The 23960-nt window shown below is 38.4% G+C and overlaps 1 protein-coding gene across 12 annotated transcripts in view; it reads right to left on the bottom strand.

Moving 5' to 3' along the window:
• The window catches only part of LOC129037293 (protocadherin alpha-C2), a 224925-nt gene that overhangs the window by 66749 nt on the left and 134216 nt on the right, over positions 1 to 23960 (bottom strand). The window contains exon 1 of one of the 12 annotated variants that reach the window (XM_054489268.2): positions 15612 to 19103. The exons of the other annotated variants lie outside the window; for them this stretch is intronic. Coding sequence (XP_054345243.1) covers positions 15612 to 18044 — 2433 coding nt within the window. The 5' untranslated portion in view covers positions 18045 to 19103. Of the gene's footprint in view, positions 1 to 15611; positions 19104 to 23960 lie in introns of those variants that run through there. 12 annotated transcript variants of the gene reach the window in all.

The following is a 23960-nucleotide window of genomic DNA, read 5'->3' as shown; positions in this document are numbered from 1 at the left end:
GGTTTTCTTTATGTAAGACCAAAGATAATTATGTCTGAGTAAAAAATAATTCATGACCCACAACCATTACAGAAGTAGACCCACCAGAGAGGTTAAGACAATACTCTTATTCACAATCATCTAAAGAAGGCATAAACCAATATAAAGAGATGTTTGTGGAATTATAGGAACTGTACAGTGGAGTAGGTGGTTAAGAGAAATAAGGATGATTCTAATATCTCATTTTACAATTATGGGGCAAAGATCACTGTGGACCCTCGACAGACTTGTAAAATACGATAACAGGAGGAATAAACCCAGCATTTTTTTTCCATTTTTTGCCAGGAAAACTATGATCTTTAAATACTTAAATCATTTAAAGTATGAAATATGTTCCTTGCCACCATTTAAGAAGCCTCAGTCCAGTGCCTCATAACTGTAATCCCAGCACTTTGGGAGGCCAAGGCAGGCGGACCACTTCAGGTCAGGAGTTCGAGACCAGCCTGGATAACACAGTGAGACTCCATCTCTATAAAAAATTAAAAATTAGCCAGGTGTGGTGGCACGTGCTTGTAATCCCAGCTACTTGGGAGGCTGAGGTAGAAGGATCGCTTGAGCCCGGGGTGTCAAGGCTGCAGTGAGCAGTGATCACACCACTGCATTCCAGCCTGAGCGGCAGAGTAAAACCCTCTTTAAAAACAAAACAAAACAAAACAAACCAACCAACAAAAAACCAGCCTTGGCCCTTTAATTTTCAACTCTTCTGATCTTCAACGTTTTCTTCTCTAGTACCATTTTCCCATGAGATATAAACTTACTCAGGCCTCCTTTATCTTTAACAAGAAACCTTTCTGTATCCCAATCTGGTTTTCCATATTTTGAAGATAATTGCTTTTGGGGGGTACTCAATAGTTCTGTCTCTGTTTTCTTAACTACTTTAACTCTTTAATTCACTGCTTCTCCTATAACCACACTTCTGAAGCTGCTCATGCTAAAGTGGTCATGACATCATAATGACCAGTCCAATGAACACTTCTGAGACCTCTTCTTGACTTCTGTGACATCTTACAACTTCAATCAACTCATTTTCTTCAAACTTTCCTCTTTTGCTTTGCATAAAGGATGACTTCCTAGTTTTTTTCCTACATCTCCTACTGCTTTTAAACTGTGGACTTTCATTCTCTCAGACCTTTAAATGTGTTCCACAATATTTTGACCTTGTCCCTTTTTTTCACACTATATACATTGTTCATAGATAGTTTTATCCATAATCCAGCTTCGTTATGCAGATGAATGAAAGTCTGTATTTAGAATTCAGCCCCACTCAGATCAACAAATTCAACTGATTATTGTCTACGTCTATTTATATGACATTTTGCATACTGAACTCAACATTTCCATAAACCTTGATAGCATCTATTTATTATTTTACTGTATCTCCCACATTTAGCCTTCTCAATTCTATCCTTTATATCATATTAAAGCCCTTGCCTCTAGTCTGAATTTAAATATCCATAATTTCTTACCTGTATATTTTAATAATCTCCTTTCCTCTACTCTCATCCTGTCCAATGGATACTACACAATATTGCTAATAATGTCTTCCCAAAATTTAATTCTTTTTTTTTTTTTTTGAGAGAGTCTCACTCTGTGACCCAGGCTGGAGTGCAGCGGCATGATCTTGGCTTACTGCAGCCTCCACCTCCAGGGTTCAAGTGATTTTCCTGCCTCAGCCTCCAGAGTAGCTGGGACTACAGGCACCCACCACCACGCCTGGCTAATTTTTGTATTTTTTAGTAGAGGTGGGATTTCACCATGTTGGTCAGGCTGTTCTTGAACTCCTGACCTCAAATGATCCACCCACCTCGGCCTCCCAAAGTGCTGAGATTACAGGCATGAGCCACCACACCCAGCCCCAAAATTTAATTCTGATAACAGAACGTCTACACTTTAAACTCTTTTAAATCTTTTTCAGTTTTTTTTTCTTCATGCTTATTCTTAGAGATAAATTTTAGGAAAAAAGTTGTCATGCTAAAGTAAAATAATCATCTTACTGGAATTTTTATTGACACAGGGCCAAATCCAACTACTTTGTGGAAAACATGCCTTTGTAATATTCTACCTAAAAATACATTATGCCATCTCATTTATACAAGATTTAAAAATATTTTTCAACAAAATTTCATACTTTTACTTCATGTTTCTCATTAAAGTTATTCCTAAAAATTTTGTGCTTATTGCTTTTCTGAATGAGATATCTTTTGCCATTTTTTTTTTTACAATTGGCAAATATAAACACTATAATTATATGTGACACCCTACATGGGAAGATTTTTCTGCCTCAACCCCCCACCCCCAACCATACTGAGTTAGTTGCTTCCCCTCTGAGTTTCCTAGATACCATGTATTTATTTCAGTTGTAGCTTGAATTTGATTGTATTATAATTGATAGTTTACTCGTTTATTGTTAGATATCTTTTTTTTTTTTGAAACAGAGTCTCATCTGTCACCCAGGCTGGAGTGCAGTGGTGCAATCTCTGTTAACTGCAACCTCCGCCTCCCCCTGGTTCAAGTGATTCTTGTGCCTCAACCTCCCAAATAGCTAGGATTACAGGCATGAGCCACCATTACCAGCCTTAGATATCTTTTAATGATATGGATATCTTATTTGCCTACACATTTTAAATATCTTATGCTCAAAAATGTATTTTAAATAAAATGTCTGGAATAGAGAAATATGGAAACTGTTTTATGCCAAGTAAAGCCACAAATATCACCTTTAATAAAGTTTGATTATGTGAATGTTTTAGATGAATGCATGTGCTCTCTTGGCTCATTAGTAAACATTTCATAATAGACCAGGTTTATGAATTATTTTTTCCCAAAATTAATAATAAGAGATATGAATCCCTTATCAAGGTTTAGGGAAAGTAAAGATACTATTGTTTTCAAAACAAAAGTAATTCAAATATTTTAAGATATACATAAAAGCATTTCAATATTACTTAGATGCTAGTCACTGGTGATAGAACTCTATGATAGAGAATATCAGGTAATGGCAGCCTAAATTATTTACAGCAGTCATCCTACTGAAATCAACTAAATATTCTTGGATAAAATATTAAAACAATTATCTTAAAAGCACTGAAAATCTGACAAGATAATGGGGAACTGCTAGGACAAATTGTGGAGGAAACCTAAGCCCAAAGAGGTAAACAGAATATTGGACTTGACATAAAATTGGACATAAGTTGTAGGAAGACAGAAATTAAGAAGCAGGATGGGCTGGGCACCATGGCTCATGGCTGTAATCCCAGCACTTTGGGAGGCTGAGGCGAATGGATCACGAGGTCAGGAGTTCAAGACCAGCCTGGTCAAGATGGTGAAACCTCGTCTCTACTAAAAATACAAAAAATTAGCCAGGCTTGGTCGTGGGCACCTGTAATCCCAGCTACTCCCGAGGCTGAGGCAGAGAATTACTTGAACCCGGGAGGCGGAGGTTGCAGTGAGCCAAAATCGTGCCACTGCACTCCAGCCTAGGCAACAGAGCGAGACTCCATCTGAAAAAAAAAAAAAGAGAAAGAAGAAAAAGAAAGAAAGAAAGAGAAAGAAAGAAAAGAAAGAAAGAGAAAGAAAGAAAAAGAAAGAAAGAAAGAAAAAGAAAGAAAGAAAGAAAGAAAGAGAAAGAAAGAAAGAAAGAGAAAAGAAAAGAACGAACGTATGATAAAGAGAAGCAGGATGTTCAAGATGGGGAGTCTTATGGGGCCTCCAAACTACATTAAGCTGGAACTTCAAAGGACTAATCTTTCCAGTAATGGTATGTGAAAACTAAATCCACCTACTCTCCAGCCCAGAAAACTGCTGGGGAATTTGACTTGGCACCAAAAAGGCCAGAAGGAAAATAGGAAAGGAAAATTTAATCCTATAAACTTGTAACTAGATACTAGATATCCTGCATATTTTTATCTGAGAATACGTAGTCTAAGTAGCCAAGGAGCTTCAAGTCTTGAACTTGATTTAAAGTGGTTTACAAGCAGTAGTATTCACTCACTGGAAGGTGTATAAAAATCTATCATGAAGAAAGGCATTTCCATCCAAGATCTCAGGATATCCTGGCAAATATCATTTTCAGGATATGGACCATCAAAAGTCAAATAAAAGTTGGCACACATAAAAATATGGAGCTGTCCAGCTGAAACAGCACAAAGCAGGTATACACTTGCAGACTTCAGACTCTGGAATTATCAGATGAAGATTTAATATATTTAAATAAATAAATGACTAGCTTAAGAATATTTGCAGGAGCCAGGCACAGCGGCTCATGCCTGAAATCCCAACACTTTGGGAGCCAAGGCAGGAGAATCACTTGAGCCCAGGGATTCGAGATTGCAGTGAGCTATGATCACGCCTGAGCGACGGAGCAAGACTTGTCTTGAAAAAAAAAATTGCAGGGAACAGAAGCCTATAAAAAATATCATGGCAGACTTGATCAGTAATAATTATAATTTTTAAAATGAAAAACACAATAACCAAAATTAACAACTCAAGGAATACTTTTAATAGCATGTTGGACACACAAGAAGACAAAATTAGTAAAATTGGAAGAAAGATAATAAATTACTGATGAAGCAGCACAATGAGACAACAGTGGAACCCAGAAGATATTGAGGAGGTAACTTTAATGTACCAAAATGAAATAAATGCCAATCTTGAATTTTACACCCATGGAAAAATATCTATCAAGAATGACATTTCAGGCAAACAAAAACTATATAGTTTATCACTAGCAGAAATGGAGGTAAATAATACATAATGCTAAAAGTTTCAATTTAGCAGAAAGATATCACATATTTATATTTGGTTAAGAATCTAATAAAATAAAATAGCCTTAAAACATATGACACAAAAAATTGACAAAATCCAAGGAGAAACAATTCACTATTCATAGTGGAACACTTTAACATAACTTTCTCAGTAACTGATAAAATAAGCAAACAAAAAGAATAAAAAAGAATGCAGAATATTTGAACAACACAACTAGCAAAGATGACCTAATGGACATATACAGAACACAACAGCAAGCAATGTCAGAATACTGCTTTTTCTTGAACATGCAGAACATTTATAGAAATTGACCATTCACACCCTGAAATACTATATAATGACAATGAATGATACACAGCTACACACAACAATATAAATGTATCTCACAAATGATAATGTTCAGCAACACACACATACCTACAAGTTGGTTATTCCTATTATTGAAGTTTTCAGTACCCTTATTGATTTTCTTTTGTTTCCTTGTTCTATCTGTTTTTGAGCAAGGTATGTTAAAATTTTCCATTTTGATTAACCAAACTAATACAACAAGAGATAGAGGCTCCATATAATTCTATAACAATTAATGTTATAGACATTGAATTTATAATTAATATTCTCATGAAGAGAATTCTAGGCCTATAAATTTCACTCTTAATTCTTCAAATGCTTATCGAAGAAAAACATGCTGATTTACACAAACTTGCTATGATCTGAATGTTTGTGTTCCCTCCTCCTTTGCAATCATAAGTTGAAATGCTAACCCCTAAGATTATGATATTAGGAGGTAGGGCTTTTGTGGAGATGATTAGATCACAAGGGCACAGCTCTCATAAAAGAGGTTCCAGAGAGCTACCTTGCTCCTTCCAGAAGGTGAAGACACAGCAAGAAGGTGACATTCTGTTTTATGAACCAGGGAGTGGGCCATCACCAGACACAAATCTGCCAGGGCCTTGATCATCAACTTTCCAGCTTCCAGAATTGTGAAAAATAAATTTCTATTGTTTTTAAGCCACCCAGTTTATGGTATTTTGATACAGCAGCCCAAATGGACTAAGACAACTCTTCCGAATAAGTGAAAGAAAAGTAACACTTCGCAACTTACTATATAAAGCCAGGATAGCCTTGATGCCAAACTCCGACGAGCATTATAAGAATGGAAAGTTAAAAGCCAATTTCTTGTGCATGTGTGTGTGTGTGTGTGTGTGTGTGCATCTATGTGTGTGTGTGTGTGTGTTGCTTTTTAACTTTTAAGTTCAGGGGTACATGGGCAGGTTTGTTATAACGCAAACTCATGTCACAGGGGTTTGTGGTACAGATTGTTTCATCATTCAGGTACTAAGTCTAGTACCCAATAACTACGCTTTTAAAAATAATTATTTTTTTCAGCAGAAACACATTTCTATCACAAACATATATTTAAAAACTGTAAACAAAATGTTAGGAAATTAAGTCCAATGATATAAAGAAGGATTATACATCATAAGCAACCTGAGTTTATTCCAAGAATGCAAGATTGGTTTATCATTAACAAATCAACCAATATAATGCATGGTATTAATAAAATAAAAGGATAAAAATCCATATTATCCATTCAATAACAGAAAATATGTGATAAATTCAATGCCTATTCATGATTTTTAAAAAACATAGTAAATTAAAAAACAAACGGAACTTAATAAATCTGATAAAGGATTTTTGCAAATAAACCCAATCAAACAATGTATTTCATATTAAATATTTAAAAACTTCCTCTCTGAGACAAGGAATAAGACAAGATTATCCATTAACATTACTTCTATTCAATATTATACTGAATTTCATAGGCAATGACAGAAAGCAAGAAAACTATGTGATTAGAAAGTTTTTAAAAGACCAGGCATGGTGGCCTATGCCTGTAATCCCAGCACTTTGGGAGGCTGACGTGGGAGGATTGCTTGAGCCCAGGAGCTCGAGACTAGCCTGGGCAATGTAGTGAGACTCTATGTCTATTTTTTTAAAAAAGAGAGAAAGTAAAAAATACAGCAATAAAACTAACATTATTTGGGGATAGCATGACAGTATATGTAGAAAACCCAAAATATAAAAATATGAGATTTTACTATTTAGCAAGGACATTGGATACAAAGTTAACATAAAATCAGTATTATTTCTATATACTTCCAACAAAAGCCAATTATCAAATTAATTTTTTTTTTTTTTTTTTGAGACGGAGTCTCACTCTGTCTCCCAGGCTGGAGTGCAGTGGCCCGATCTCGGCTCACTCCAAGTTCCGCCTCCCAGGTTCACGCCATTCTCCTGCCTCAGCTTCCCGAGTAGCTGGGACTACAGGCGCCCGCCACCATGCCCGGCTAATTTTTTGTATTTTTAGTAGAGACGGGGTTTCACCGTTTTAGCCAGGATGGTCTCGATCTCCTGACCTCGTGATCCACCCGCCTCGGCCTCCCAAAGTGCTGGGATTACAGGCGTGAGCCACCATGCCCAGCCTTTCTTTTTTTTTTTTTTAGATGTTGTATCACTCTGTTGCCCAGGCTAGAGTGCAGTGACGCGACCCCAGCTCACTGCAACCTCTGCCTCGCAGGTTCAAGCAATTCTGCCTCAGCCTCCTGAGTAGCTGGGATTACAGGCATGTGCCAACATGTCCAGCTAATTCTTGTATTATAAAATTAAACTTTTAAAATAGCATTAAAATATCAGCTATCTAATAAAAGTTGTGCAATACCTCTATATACACATACACACACATAAACATTAAGATAAAATAAAATAAATGGAAGAGGCCGGGCGTGGTGGCTCATGCCTGTAATCCCAGCACTTTGGGAGGCCGAAGCGGGCAGATCACGAGGTCATGAGATCGAGACCATCCTGACTAACACGGTGAAACCCCGTCTCTACTAAAAATACAAAAAATTAGCTGGGCGTGGTGGCGGGCGCCTGTAGTCCCAGCTACTCGGGAGGCTGAGGCAGGAGAATGGCGTGAACCCGGGAGGCGGAGCTTGGAGTGAGCCGAGATTGCGCCACTGCACTCCAGCCTGGGAGACGGAGCGAGACTCCGTCTCAAAAAAAAAAAAAAAAAAAGATAAATGGAAGAATATACCTTGTTAATGGGTTGTCTGTCTCAATATTGTCAATATGTTAACAAGCCTCATATTTTTATAGATTCAGTAAAGATCAAAATAAGATATTTTCAATATACCCCATATTTTCTACAGATTCAATATAGTGCCAATTAAAATCAAAGCAGGGATTTTTTAAATAGAAACTGAGAAGCTGAATCTACAATTTATATAGAAATGCAAAGGGCCAAAAATAGCTAAGTTAATCTTGAAGCAGAAGAACAAAGTGAGAGAACTTACACAATTAGATATCAATACAAATGAAAAGCTACTATATTTAACACAGAATGGTATTGGCACAAGAATAGACAAGTTGACCAATGAAACAGAATAGACAGTCCAGAAACAGAATATATAAAGTCATGTGGCTTATGACAAAGGTAGCACTGCACAGTAGCAGTGAGAAAAGGATGGTCTTTTTATTCAATACTGCTGTGTATGTAGGCAATCTAACTGGATTTACAAGTGGAAAATATAAATCTTGACTTCTACATTGCACTATATTCAAAAGCAATTTCAGGTAATTTAAGATCTAAATGTGCAAGTTAAAACAAGAAAGCTTCCGGAACTACAGCAACCACTAAACAGATGTGGTTATTTAAGCTTAAATTAATTAAAATTGGTAACATTAAAAATTGAGTAGCCCAGTTTCACTACCCACATTTCAAGTGCTCAGTAGCTACACATCCCATATATGCAGATAGAGAAAATTTATAACATGTCAGAAAGTTCTATTGGATAGCAATGTTATAGAAGAAAACACAGGAATATATCTTCATGACTTGAAGCAGGATATGTTTTCTTTAAAAGGATAGAAAGAATACTAAATAAAAAAGACAACATTGGCTGGGCATGGTGGCTTAGGCCTCTAATCCCAGCACTTTGGGAGGCCAAGGCGGGCAGATCACTTAAGGTCAGGAGTTCGAGACCAGCCTGGCCAACATGGTGAAACCCTGCCTCTACTAAAAGTATAAAAATTAGCCGGGTGTGGTGGTGGGTGCCTGTAATCCCCGCTACTCAGGAGGCTGAGGTGGGAGAATCGCTTGAACCTGGGAGGCAGAGATTGCAGTGAGCCAAGATCATACCACTTTACTCCAGCCTGGGCAACAGAATGAGAATCTGTCTCAAAAAAAAAAAAGATAATATTGATAAATTGGAGCTCATTAATTGCTAATCAAAAGACACCATTAAGAAGTATGGAATATGTGTAAATACTATACTACTATGAAATAATCTCAAGTTTATATTTATAAGTGAAAAAAAAGTGGGGAAGAATGTGTATTGTATGGAATAGTAGATACTAGACTTCTCTGAATACATTTTGTTTTATAAGTTTTTTTGGAGCCATGTAAATATTTCACATAATTATAAAAGAAAATTAAAATTTAAAAAGCAAGCCCTAAATTTGAAAGCGACTTGAAAAAAGCCTAGCTCTGTATCTAGCTGGTGGCTTAACTTCACAGAGAGGAACTTTTCCAAGATACTTTAAAACACAATAATTTGACTGTACATGCCTACTGGGCATTTGTAAGGATGTGCCTTATAAATGAAAAGAATGACAAAAACTTAAACTGCTACAGTATCATATTATTTCTGTAGTGCTGAAATTGTTTTCTAAGTCCATTGTTTGTGTCCCATGGGATAACAAATGAGTAATTCTGTTGATGTAAATGAAAACTGGGATTTGACGTATGGGAGAAATAGGAATGTAAGATTGATGAAGTAAAAACCTCGGAGTGCTGAATTTGAATTAGATTAGTATAAACATGTGATGTATTTTATCTTTTAAAAAATAGACATCCCTTAGCTCAGTAACTGAAACTACCTAGAAACACCAACTGACCCAGCAGCAATAAGCACACCTGTTGTTGAGATTATATCTCTAAGTATCATCTTTCACTAAAAATAAGTGAAAGCTCTTTGAAAAATGGCTGATTCTGGGAAAGGAAATGTACAAGATAATCTGAACATCTTGGAATACCAGAAATCAAGGAAGCATTCAAAAGACTATTAAGACTCACGTGAAAAGGATTCAGGGTGTTATCACTGGGGAAAAGTGAGTGACGGGCACATGGGATCTCTCTGTAGTAGTTTTTCAACTTTTTGTGAATCTATAATTATTCCAAAATAAAAGGTTTAAAACAAGATACACAAACACACTCACAAAGACTCAGAAGCAAAGCTGAACAGTTCCCAACTTGCCAAAGTTAGCATAATTTGATCATTAAAAAGATAATAATTGCCATGGATTGGGCCATATCAAATATGTTTAAGTCAATGAGTTCACAATGACACCTAAAAAAGGCCTTGGTCCTGTTTGTAAGATGGTCAGGAATCAATTCATTATTTTGAATACTGCTACACAAAGGGAAAGAATCAAACATTTATCCCGCCTTTCCTGTGTGAACTGTACCTCAGGGTAATCAAATAGTTGAAGACCCATTACAGAAATGTTACAATTCATAAAAAAAAAAGAAGAAATAATAGAATTGGAACAATAGTTCTCAAAGTGTGGTCTATGGACCCTTTGGGTGTTCATGAGGTGAAAATAATTTTCAAAATAATGTTAAAACATGATTTGCATTTTTCGCTACATTTACACTTGCATTGATAATGCAAAAGCATTGGTGGGTAAAGCTGGCCACCACAGAACCATAGAAGGAGTCAAAGCAGTCGCTCCACACTGTACTGGTGGTTATTACATTCATGACTGAACATTTGCAGTAAGAAAAATACCAGTAAGAATGTCCTTGATGAAGCACTGATTATTATTAATTTTGATAAATCTCCACTATTAAGTACAAATCTTTCAAATATTTTGTGTGAGGAAATAGAAATGAAAAGTATGTTTAAAGTACTTCTGTTGCACACTGAAATATAAACATATAAGGAAGGAAATAAATTAATAAAACATGGAAATTAATAAAATAGAAAGCAAACATACAAGAAAGAGAACCCAAAACACCAAAAGTTAGCCTTGGAAAGACTAATATCATTAATAAACTACTTCCAAGTCTAGTCAAGAAAAATGAGAGGTGACACTAACACCAGGATTGAAAAGGGAAACATCACTACAGATCCTGCAGATGTGAAAAAAGTCACAACAGGACATTATAAACAACTTTATGCCAAAATATTCAAAAGTACAGATAAAACTAACATATAGCTGAAAAAATTAAATGTACAGGAATGAAATAGGAGCAATAAAAATACAAAGAAATTTGATCTCAATTAAAATTTTCCTACAAAGAAAACTTTAGGTACAGAGAGCTTCACTAGTGAATTCTACCAAATATTTAAGAAAGCTGTATCACCAGTCTCAGTAAATGTGTCCAAGGAATAGGAAAAAAAATATGAGAGAGACAGAGAGAGAGAGACAGGATTTCCAACTTGTTTAACAGGGTCAGCCTAACCTAATAAGAAAAGAAAAAGACAAATCAACCTAAAAACCCACTATTAAGACCTCTTAATTGGTTTTTATTTTATATTAACATTATTTTGAGTTTAAACAAAACAGCTGTAGTCTTTGCTTAACAATTCTAAAGAATAACCATAATGTGTTTGAATTCAGAATACATTTTGAAGGTATGTCATTAGAGTGCCCCTATGAACACAGGATATCTGTAGATGGTAACCAGATGGCTCTAGGAACAGCCAAGGAATTTGGGATGGGTTAGAAATAAAGTGTTTATCTTTCTCTACAGCACAGGAGAATACGAGATTGCATATTTATTTCTAGACTCCAAAACAAGTTCCAAATGAATATATAATAACCTTTTGTGTTTATAGTCCTTTCTTTTTCATAAATGCAGTATAAAAGAGACATGTAATTTATTTATATCCTGAACCATTACCTTACACCATCAATTAAAATTGGGAACAAAATGAGTGGCTATCTACCTTTATTATTTAGCTTTGTTTCTTAAGAACAGCCCTTACCAACAAATTCCTTACTTCCCATAATACTTTAGTCAGGATCCTGGACTGTAATCCATATTCAGTTAAGGTTCTGTCAAGTGTTAATGTTTCTGATATTCATATGACATGCATTTGAGCATTGTAAAAACCTTTCAGCAATTTAGTCCACCTTCATTCCAACCTAGCTTCATTTCAACCTAGTTGAAATATTATTGTTTCCTTCTAACTGAAAATATTGAAGACAACAAAAGTCAATAGGTCATTAACATTATGAGACACGTTGTCAATACTTTCCCACTTATATGTTTCCAAGGCATTGCTTTTCTCTTATGTCCACTCAAATTATAATGTTCTTTTTCTTTCCTTTTTACTGGTTTGAGGGTCTATATTATACAATATTGTTGTGTTGTCTATATGAGTTTTTTAATTTGAATATATTTCATATGTCATGCAAACCTCCTTAGTTTCATCATTCTAAAGTTTTTTAGTGTGGTTATCAGCTTCAAAGTCAAAATAGATATACAAAACATCTAATTACCCTATGGGAAAGTCTACTTCTGGAATGTATGTTAAATAAAGCACCTTGAATGCCATAAACATTCTACTACTGTTAACAAATGACATTGCAAAGAGGAGATATCCTATTTCCTATATATCCTGGCAAAAAAGAAGATGCTTTAATTCCAGGTGAACAATACACTAATATAACATTGGTATGTTCAAACTGTGTATAACTTTCATGTGGAAATTTAATAAGGTCAGTTGTATGGTAAGTGTTTCATGCATTTTTGCTACATTAATATATTTATACCTTTAAAAATTGTCAATGCAATCAGTTTTTAATAAGTAGAAATTTATATCTCAGAGGTACCATCTTAGATACCATTCTAAAAAATTTAAATTGCCCATCAAGAATATTAACAGAAAAAAATGGACATGTGGTACACATTGTCTAATTGTTATACAATCAGTGAATCAATTTTGTTTATATCTTAAATATTATCAGTTGGAAATATAGAGATAAAAACCATGTTTTCCTGAATTTCTTAAACTGATAATTTTTAGTATTACAGGCTATGTTAATATATACTGTAAATTTACCGTAAACTAAAATGAAAGAACTTAGAATTTGAGCAAAATATAAACACATATGCATCAACATGATTCTCTAAGACTCAGACACACACATTATAATCATTGTTAAATGTCATGCTTTTCAAATGATTTGAAATAAAATGAAAGCAATAAATATTTTATTTCTAGAATCCTGTTGTTATTAAGGCATTCAGGATACTATGACAAGAATTCTTTTCTAAACAATTAAGATCAGATCAATAGGTAATTGAACAGGAAGAAGTAAATAACAAATGCCATTGTGAATTACAAATACCCCATATTTATAGAAGTGATTTTATTCATGTTTTTATGAATCATAATTCATTTATTTATAAGGAAATATCCAGCCCACAACAATTATTAGCAGACCAATGAGCTACCTAAAAAGCAAAATATCAACAATGATGGAAAAAGATTGTTCAACTGAATGAATGGGATGGTACAATATTCCTGCACATATGAACAGTATATCTCTATTATTTTGTTAATCATTCATATATGTTTAAAAATTTGGTTTGAAGGGTTGTTTTTTCCTCTGTTATTTCCTATATTTTTCCTTTTAAATAGCTAATTTTCCTTCTAACTTCTAGATTCATTGGCCTTCCTATGGCTTACTTATGTTTCCTTTCTAGTCTAGTGAAAATATGCTTCTAAAAAAAATTCCTCACTCCCAAACTTTGTAGCCATTACTGGTATTCTCATCTCTTTTTGTTACGGAAAGCAACGAAAGTAAAAGAAATAAATAGTGAAATTTCTTGGTAGGAAAAGTGTTCACATATTAAGTGCTCTGATATCTGAAATACTAGCATTGTAGTGCACCAATTTCCTTCCCTAAAATTAACTGAGATTCTATTAAATAGTATCCACTGCAAATTTCACAATGTAATGATGTGCATACCTATTAATTCCTTTGTCATCTATAGAACTGGACTCATACTTAGTCCCAGACACAGCATTGAAGTTTTTCATGCTAGCTCTAGAATCAGAAAATTCCTGTTATGTTATTAATGAATGTCATGAGGAAGAAAATAATCATTGAAACTGTACATTTGAAAGTGACCTTTAAACTGTTAACCACATATACACATCTAAAGTAGAAAAGTAAGTTAAAGTTTTTCCCTCTGTGTTGAACAGTGTTACCATCCAATTCGTATATGCACATATTTATTCATTCAGTCAGCATTTACTAAGCATATCTTATATGCTGGATTCTATTATATCATGAAAATATTAAGTACGGAAAATTTTAACATATGTAAATTTATTTTATTTGCAGTTAACATCATTACTTGAGGAAGAATAACTTACAAGCCACTTTTCCCCTTATTGCCTAGAATAGTAAAACAAGGAAGGCTTCATTTTCCTTCCTTAATTTCTATACACCTCCCTCTCTTGCATGTAGGATTTCTATGAGAAGTCAAAAAGTAATAATGTAGAATTGCTTCAAAATGTTGTCCTAACTGCACTCAAGAAGTTTGAGGGCCAGCTGCAGTGGCTCATGCCTGTAATCCCAGCACTTGGGGAGGCCTAGGCAGGAGGATCACTTGAGGCTAGGAGTTTGAGACTAGCCGGGGCAACATAGTGAGACCCCTGTCTCAAAAAAAAAAAAAAAAGTTTCGAAATGCCAAGGGCCACTAACAGATAAATTGAAGTATTTGAATCACTTAACTTTTATTAGATACATTACCCTCAAATATGATATTTACTTATTTGTTAAGTGTATTTGTCCTCTAAAATAAAAGAAATTAAATCCAAGTTGAATGGACTTTGGATGGTAAGTGCACCTTTGAACACACAAATATTTCTGACATAAAAATTATTCATCTTTCCTCTTTGTAAAATATTATCAACAGAAACACAAAACAAAAGGTCGTCAAGTCCTACATCCAACAATATGATCTCCTATCAGTATAAATAGATGTTACGAGACAGGCTTACAACTTTTGTGTACTTACACAACACTGCTATGGAGCTATTAGCTATGTTTTAGGGTGTCATTCCCAAAGAAGACACCTTCACCAAAATGGTATTCATGAAAAGTATAAGCTAGAGAATACACTGTTTTTTATTAAATGGTATATCATATTAAAGATCCAACTAAATCTGTGATCTCTATCACAAAGCCTTCTCTGACTCCTTCCTCCCCACTCAAATGTTCTCTTATGTTCCCTTTCTCCCTTCTTTTAACCCCCATTGTAATTTATTTTTACATCTTTTGTGGTTATTGTCATCTTTTAATAATGCATTGCAATAGCTTAAGTAAATGTCTCACCTTCCATATTATATTCATATTAAGCAGACTTTTACATATTTTTCATTCTTCACTTTAAATATTAGAGTGCCTTATACATCTGTTGCTTATAAAATATTTTGGTATTTTATTTTTAATTTTAGACCTTTATGTCATATTACTTTTATTGTTCTTAAATAGGTTTTAATTTTTACCCTTGTTTCTCAAAAATAAACTATAAGTCCCTTGAGGCCTTAGGGCAATCTTCTAATACTTCTATACTTCCAGATTTCTTGGCACAGGAAGTGCTAAGAAGGAGTGTTTAATTCAATTGATGAAATGTTGTGAAAGGCTTGTCTAAGAAATATTTCAGAACACAGCTAGCAGCCATCTCCTGGTCAAAGGAATCAAATTCCATAAAATTTGCTTACCATGGCATTGACATTAGCGTGATCCCCTTTCCTATTCCGAATCTGAATACAGGATATTGGCAAATTCAGTCCTACCCCAGTGGCAAGATTTCGCAGGTCGGCAGCATTGTACTCTCCACGCAACAGCAAACTGTTATTATCAGAACCAAGTCCCAGAGAAGGCCGATAGAGATAAGTCTGAGAAAGTCTCTCAACTGTAGTGACATCTATGGTGGTTGATGTCATACAAGGATTTGAAACCATCTTCCTTCCATACCTCAGATCCTCTGTAAAGCGACAGCAGCTCTGAGCGCAACAGCCTGGGCTCTGGTGCAACTTGGTACACACGAAGAAAAGTAAGCACCCCAGAAATAAAAAGGAAATACAAGCCAAGGCAATTACTAAATGCAAGTTCTGGGCAGAAAGCTGCCCTCCTGGTTCCCAGACATCTTCAAAGTCTGGAAGTAACTGAGGGACAGAGTTGCTCAACAGCACACCCAGAGTGACAGAGGAGGAAAGTGGTGGGTCTCCATGGTCCCGAACCACTACCACCACCCTCTGCTTAACTGCATCAGTGGGAAGAACTAAGCGAGCAGTACGGAGCTCACCTATATTGGCTGAAATTCTAAAAAGACTAGAGTCCGACGCCCGGGAGATGTGGTAGGAAAGCCAGGCATTAGAACCACTGTCTGCATCCTCTGCTACCACTTTTGTGACCAAGTGTCCAGTCCTGGCAGAGCGGGGCACAATTTCCACTGGGACAGAACCATTTCTGGGCAAGGGAAACAAGATAACCGGATAATTGTCATTCCTATCTACCACAAACAAGTTTATAGTCACTGTTGCACTTCTGGGAGGAATGCCACCATCCCGGCCTTCTACTTGGAAATGAAACCCCCTGAGCTGCTCAAAGTCAAAGGAAGTTTTGGCAGTGATAGCCCCACTGGATGATTCCACTGCCACCAAGCTAGAGGCTGGTGGCCCTTCAGAGATAACATCCAACAGCTCATAAGAGACAAGGCCATTCTTCCCCAGGTCAGGGTCCTGGGCAAACACTCGGCTTAGAGAGGCCCCAGGGCCATTGTTTTCAGCAACGAAAAGTTCCTGCTGGGGTTGAGGAAACCTCGGTGTATTGTCATTCACATCAGCAACTGACACAGTGATTGTCCTTCGGGTGCTAAGTGGGGGTGAGCCACTATCTGAGGCCGTGATCAGGACTTGGTATTCACTGATCTGCTCCCGGTCCAGGGGCCCATCAATCAGCAGGCTGTAGTAGTTGTCAAAGGAAGCCGTCAGCTGAAAAGGGCCTGCACTAGACATGCCACAAATGACCCTACCATTAGAATCGAGGTCTTCATCCTTTACACTAAAGAGAGCAATCACTGTGCCAGGGGCAGCGTCCTCGGGTACTGGGTTCGAAAGAGTCATGAAGTCCAGTTCGGGGGCATGATCGTTCACGTCAGTCACCTCCACCAGCAGTTTAGCGGTGCTAGCTAAACCAAAGACACCTTCGTCCCTCGCCTCAATATATGCCTCCAAGAGCGTTTCAGGCGGACCTAGTGAAGCAGCTACTTGCACCTCCCCACTTTTAGGGTGCACGTGAAAGCGGTGTCGCAGCTCTGCTTGCGTGCTATTGCTTAGGGAGTATCGGACTTCCCCATTGGACCCTTCATCTGGATCCAAGGCTTGAACTCGGAATAACACAGTCCCATTGGGTGCAGTCTCTGGAACCTTGGTGCGGTATACCGAGCGCTCAAATACAGGCGCGTTGTCATTTGTGTCCACCACAATGATGGTGACTTGTGCGTCTCCTGAGCGGGCAGGTAGCCCGCCGTCCCGAGCTGTAAGCACCAGCAAGTGGGTGGCGCGCTGTTCGCGATCCAGTGCTTTCTCCAACACCAGCCCCGGGTATTCGCTGCCGTCAACCCGCGATCCCATGTCCAGGCGAAAGTGCTGACTGGGGCTTAGGCTGTAGCTTAGTATCCCATTGCTTCCGTCGTCGTCATCTTGGGCATTCGGGAGAGTAAAGCGGGCTCCGGGCGTCACGAACTCGGGGATGTGCAGCTGCATGTCGCCGGCAGGAGAGAGAGGTGAGTTGTCTTTGGTGTCCAGGACGTGAATCCGAATCTTGTGCAGCTCCAGCGGGTCCTCGAGCACCAGGTCGTAAGTCAAGACGCAGGCAGCTTTGGCCCTGCACAGCCGCTCGCGGTCCGCAGGCTCTCTGACCACCAAGTTGCCGCTGGGTAGATCCACCCCGAAGTAGAGCTCGCGGTGGCTGGAAAGGAAGCGAAAGTTCCGCGAGGACATAGCGGCCGCTGGCAGCCTCAAGTCCGCGGAGACATTGCCTACGGCTACGCCCCGCTCCGTCTCCTCTGGCACTGAGTACTCGAGCTGTCCCGCTGCAGCGCCGCAGAAAACCCAGAAACATAAAACTGCCACCCCCCAGCCCACCATCCTCCCTCTAGGCGTCCACGTTCCACCAACACGCTACACCAACGGTGACCCAGGACCATGCTTCGGACTCCTGGAGAGCACGAGCCGCGGGGAAGAGCACGCTCCTGCCGGCCGTCACTGCTGCGGGCTGGATACTCAGCGACCGCCGACATTGCGCCTCCCGACCGCCGGCATTGCCCGGGCTGGCCGGCTGGAGGCTGGGCAGCCGTCTGGGAAAGCGGAGCCGGCCGGGTGTTGAGGAGCGCAGCGCCGCCTAGGGGTGCAGAGACGAGGCCGCCCGCCCCGGCGCGAGAGATGCCGTCTCCAGTAGCAGCGGGCGCAGGGCGGAGCCTGGGAGACGCCCCGAGACACTAACACTTCTCTCCTTAAACGGTGTTTTCTAGGACAACGCCCGGAGGCTGTCCAGATCTTAACCTCCACATCCTCTGCCCGCAGATTGCTGGTAACTGAGGCTGAGCCCCGCTGGGCTCCTCCTGCCACCCTTTGGGAGCCGTGCGTCGGGTCCCGGCGCTCTGACCTCGGCGCACCTCTCCCGCGGAGAAGGCGGGACTCGGCGTGGAGCTGCCGGGCTGAGGTCGCGAGAGGCGGGACCGTGAACGTGAGCGACCACACCTTCTAGGCTTAAGGAAACAGGAGCCCCCCGAAGCAAGTGCTGCGGGGCTTTCCGCGATGGATCCTGCTGCGGGTTGAAGTCTGTCCTGCACCCTCTTGTATACCAGGAGCTGCCAAGAGTGCAATAGAGACGACAAGGAGGGGAAGAAGGTTGGGGAATAGTGTCCGCATCAAACTGCCTCCGGACTCTGGCTTTTCGAGGCAGCGGAGCCAGCGAGCTCAAGGCTTTTTTTGCGTGACAGCAGTTTCTCCTTCTCCAAGAGGCTCTACTTGGGAGTGCTTTGCAAACGGCCCTTGACGATCTGGGTGAAAGAGGAGGTTATAAACCAGTCAATACCAATAACTAGAAACTCAAAGATTTGACGACCCGTCCCCAAAGAGGACGTGAGAAGTGGAGGGGAAAGTACTGAGATACTCATCAGAATTTGACCAGGAAACTACTCTGTAAATTTTCTTTCTGTAAATACTTAGAAAACACCATGAGGCAGCATAAGAATAGGCTAGATAACCACCCTTTCTCCAGCCTCGCTTTATTATTATTATTATTATACTTTAAGTTCTAGGGTACATGTGCACAACGTGCAGGTTTGTTACGTATGTATACATGCGCCATGTTGGTGTGCTGCACCCATTAACTCGTCATTTACATTAGGTATTTCTCCTCGCTTTTAATTTGGTCTTTTGTGTGGATATTGGGACAGTGATCAGTTCTATGAGAAATATCTCTGAGCCACAACAGATACACCCAAATTCTGCCTAACACCCTACAACCAGTTCCTTTCCCTAAGAAGGAGGCGAGCCAAAAGGAGACTCATTGACTATTGACTATGAAGCACTAAATTCCTCACTCAAATCCTTCTTTTAATACAGGTGCAATATGTCCAAAGCCCCAATAATGAAAAATTTGAAAGGCAAAATCTGAACACAGATCAAGAATTAAAGTTTCCAGGACATATTTTCTAGTAGAAACCTGCCTAAAAGTATCGATAATTATTGAAGCTGCGTGATGGTACATTGGGGTCAATTACACAATTCTCTCAACTTTTGTGTATGTTTGAAATTTTTCTTCCTTCCTTCCTTCCTTCCTTCCTTCCTTCCTTCCTTCCTTCCTTCCTTCCTTCCTTCCTTCCTTCCTTCCCTCCCTCCCTCCCTCCCTCCCTCCCTCCCTCCTTCCTTCCGAGATGAGCGTGTTGCTTTGTTGCCCAGTCTGGTTTCAAACTCCTGGGCTCAAGTGATCCTCCCATCTTATCTTAGCCTCCTGAAATGCTAGGATTACAGACATGAGCCCCTGCACTCACTCTGCATTTTTTTTTAACTTTTTTTATTTTCTTATTTTCTTTTTTTTTTTTTTTGAGACAGGGTCTTGCTCTGTCACCCAGGCTGGAGTGCAGTGGCACAATCTGGGCTGCCTGCAACCTCCCCCTCCCAGGTTCAAGCGATTCTCTTGCCTCAGCCTTCTAAGTAGCTAGGACTACAAGCGCGCACCATCATGCTCGGCTAATTTTTGTATTTTTATTAGAGATGAGGTTTTGCCATGTTGCTCAAGCTGGTCTCGAACTCCTGACCTCAAGTGACTGGCCTGCCTCGGCCTCCCAAAGTGCTGGGATTACAGGTGTGAGCCCCGCGCCACCGCACCTGGCATCAGCCTGCATATTTCTATAATATTTGAAAATATTTAAAAATTGCTGATTAAAATGGTGGGGAAAGGGGTAGCTCTGGCATTCTCTTTTTAACACTGAGTGGGATTGATAACGCCAGTGTTCCACTAAAAACCAGTTACCTCCCTGAACACACAAACCCATTCCGTATCTCTTCTAGGGAACTAGAAAGGGCACACTGTGATATAAGGCAATATTAGTAGTAAATACCCCTTGGCTAGTTTGCCTTTTTGAATTAAGAAACCAAAAAATCATCGACACCAAGTCTCAGATAAAATTAAAGGAGGAAATATGTCAGCCTATTAGGTAGTCACAAGTACAGACCTCATTAGATCTCACCAGGATGCAAAACAGCCCATTGAACTTATTCTTCACCAGATTTCTAAACCAAAACTAATTTTCTGCTTCAGTGCCAGAGATTAGGATGTGCATTTCTTCATTTTAAATTAATGCTGCTAAGCAAGCTAACTGCTTTGGAATGAAAGTTTATTCTTTCTGCCTTAAACAGATGAAATACAACTGTAAAGATATACCGAACTTTTGACAGGCCCCTTACTTTTAGGTCTGCAGCCATGCCTCCAATTATACCAGGTTTAGGAATTCTGAGCTGCACCTAGAGGGACAGTATGTGTGGGTATAGATTAGGGCGTGAGGAAAAAAGGAAAAATGCATACAGAGAACAGTATGGGAAATCTTCACAGAAACTCCTCCTCCTTCACACGCTTCTCAGATTTTTGGCTTCCCTTTTTCCCATTTCTCTATTTAAACTGCCACTGACGTCTATTTTCAGAAGATTTCATTTGTGAAAAGAATGAAGAAAGCATCCACCCAGTAGGATTTGTCCCACCATATGCCTCCCTAACTTTTGGCATAACATTGCATTCTTATTCAAGTAAATTGGGATTTGTGAGAAAGCAACATTTAAGAGAGAAGGATATCCCAGAGATAAGGGAGGCTAAAGATTTTTGCCTTTTGGATAAGATGACCAGATAAACATTAAAATTATGAATTAACAAACCTTCTCTTTAGCAGGACCTTTCATTGCTGATATTTCATTTTGTCCTTTTTTTGTGACAGAATCTCACTTCATCGTCCAGGCTGGAGTGCAGTGGTGTGAAGATGGCTCACTTCAGCCCCTACCTCTCTGGGCTCAGGTGATCCTCCCACCCCAGCCTCCCAAGTAGCCAGGATTATAGGCACACACCACCACGCCCAACTAATTTTAAAAAATATTTTATAAAGACAGGGTCCCACTATGTTGCCCAGACTGGTCTTGAACTCCTAGGCCAAGCGCCCCCATGCCCAGCTAATTTTTAATTTTTTGTAGAGACAAGGTCTCACTATGTTGCCCAGCTGGTCTCAAACTTCTGGGCTCAAATGATCCTTTCACCTTAGCCTCCCAAATTGCTGAAGTAGATGCATCTGAACAAAAATTTATCTTTCTATAATTTTTTTTATATTTCACCTTCAAAGTGTGACCCTAAAAACTTAAAATCATACTCCCATTGGTCAAATAAGTGCTGACATGAGGAGACCCAGCTCTTTTATTCTAAATACTATACATGTAGTAATAGAGTCCAAAACTGCAGTCCAACAACCATTCTCATGGCTTGCCTGTTGTCTGAGATATGCCACTGGCTGAAGACAAACTAGATTTCCATTGCTGGAAGTAAAAGTCTGAAGTTTGTTTGTATCTCAAAATTTTTTTTTGAATGATGTATTTGGATTTTTTCCCCTTTGTCTATGTATTTGGTCTCTTTGAGGACATCTATTAGCAGTATGCTGTATCTCCTTTTTCTGTATTCCAAAGCTACAGTTTTCTCTCCAGTTCTTTTAAATTCTTTATTCTTTTCCACTTATTTTTCTCAACCTTGTCAAGTGTTTCTTTTTGTTCTTGACTGTATGGAAGCAGAGCCTGTTCAGTTTTTTACTGCTTGCAGTATAGCCATATTTATTGTTTGATGGAGTGGCTTATGTGTACCATAGTTTTAATATATCTTCAACTGATGAGAACTGGCGGCTGCAGAGCAACTTGTCATCCTGACTTTTCTCCTTACCTTGCCACATCCTTAGGTTCAATCTTGAAATAATGGTGCATCTGCTCACTCTCAGATTTAGTCCTGCCTTCTTTATTTTGTGTTGACAAATAGGATAATGAGAGAGTCCTGCCCTTAGCCTCTGTACCTAGATCTTTTTATTCCAAAACAAGGAGTCTTTGGTTTTGCATCTCAGTGAGAAGCACTACTCTAGAAAATACCAATATACCAGCCCTTTCCAAGATCTCCAGTGAAAGGTATCCTCTCCTAGCATTTTCATATCTTGGTCCAATCTTCATGGCACTTAGTAACTTATCTTCATATACATCATGGTTGAGGTTCAAATGTTTTACAGAGTTTCATTAAAGATATGACTTTATTTTTTTGTCTGCTGTACTTTTTGTTGTTTTTGATGAGTTTCATGGAGGATAAGAGACATTTAAAGGTGAATTTTCATTTATCTATAGTTGGTAGAAATACCACTTTTTGCTTACTGGGATTTCTACAATTTGAAGGTATGTGGGAAAGTTACATTTTTAATATTTATTTTTTAAACTAATCATTTCATTGAACTCTTCTTTAGTTCTATTTTTTCCTTTGGTTCTCTGGGATTTTACAAGTGTAAAATTATATTGACTATAAGTTTTATCATGTAATATATATTTATCCTCCTTTCTAAAATCTTATATATATACTGTATATATACACACACATCTATAAATATGTCTATATGTGTATAGATATTCACATATATATCTTATCTTGTGTTATCTAGAACATCCAAGTCAGTATTGAATAGTAGCCAAGAAGTGTCCTGTTATGCTTATAATTTTTATGGGAGTAATTCGTGTGTTTACTGTTTAAAATTGAGGTGGCCAGTGTTTGATGATAACTGTTAAATTTTTATTAAATTCCCTTAAAATAGCTACCATAATGATGATCTGATGATATTTTTCTTATTACCTTTGAAACCATAATATAGTATGAGCTCTACTATAACATAATAGAGCTTTTTTTACAGAATGTTCTATCAGCAGATTTTTATTTCAGGTTAGGCTCTATCTAATAAACTAATCTCAGGTAGAGTGGTTTGGTAGTGGTTGCAGGCCTCCCTTTTCAGACATCGTTGAAGAAAATTTTTATCTGCAGCACAGAGGAAAATCTAGTGTTAATGTTTATCAAATATGTAGAAATATGAAACTTGAATATAGGCAAATATATTATGTGATTGGACCAGACAGATTAGCTCTTAATACAATGGCATTCAGCAAAATTGAGGTTTTTTTCAAGTAAGTATAAAAGTCTAGGACTTTTTGATCTATGGCTTAATATCATCTAGCAAAAAAGACGTGAATTATCGTTGTCAATCTATTGTGAAAAAACTGCGCTTTATGTCTGTTAAAAAAATGCATTAGCTGGGTGTAGTGGTGTGCACCTGTAGTCCTAGCTACTTAGGAGACTGAGGCAGGAGGATTCTCTTGAGCCCAGGAGTTCAAGGTTAGAGTGAGCTATGATTGCCCCCACTGCACCCCAGTCTAGAAAACATAGCAAGACCCTGACTCTGAAAAAATAAACAAATACAATATTGTACTCTAGTACTACATGTGTAG

The sequence above is a fragment of the Pongo pygmaeus genome, chromosome 4, assembly GCF_028885625.2.
Source record: "Pongo pygmaeus isolate AG05252 chromosome 4, NHGRI_mPonPyg2-v2.0_pri, whole genome shotgun sequence".
Lineage (NCBI taxonomy): Eukaryota > Metazoa > Chordata > Mammalia > Primates > Hominidae > Pongo > Pongo pygmaeus.
This window is presented reverse-complemented; position numbering and strand designations above follow the sequence as displayed.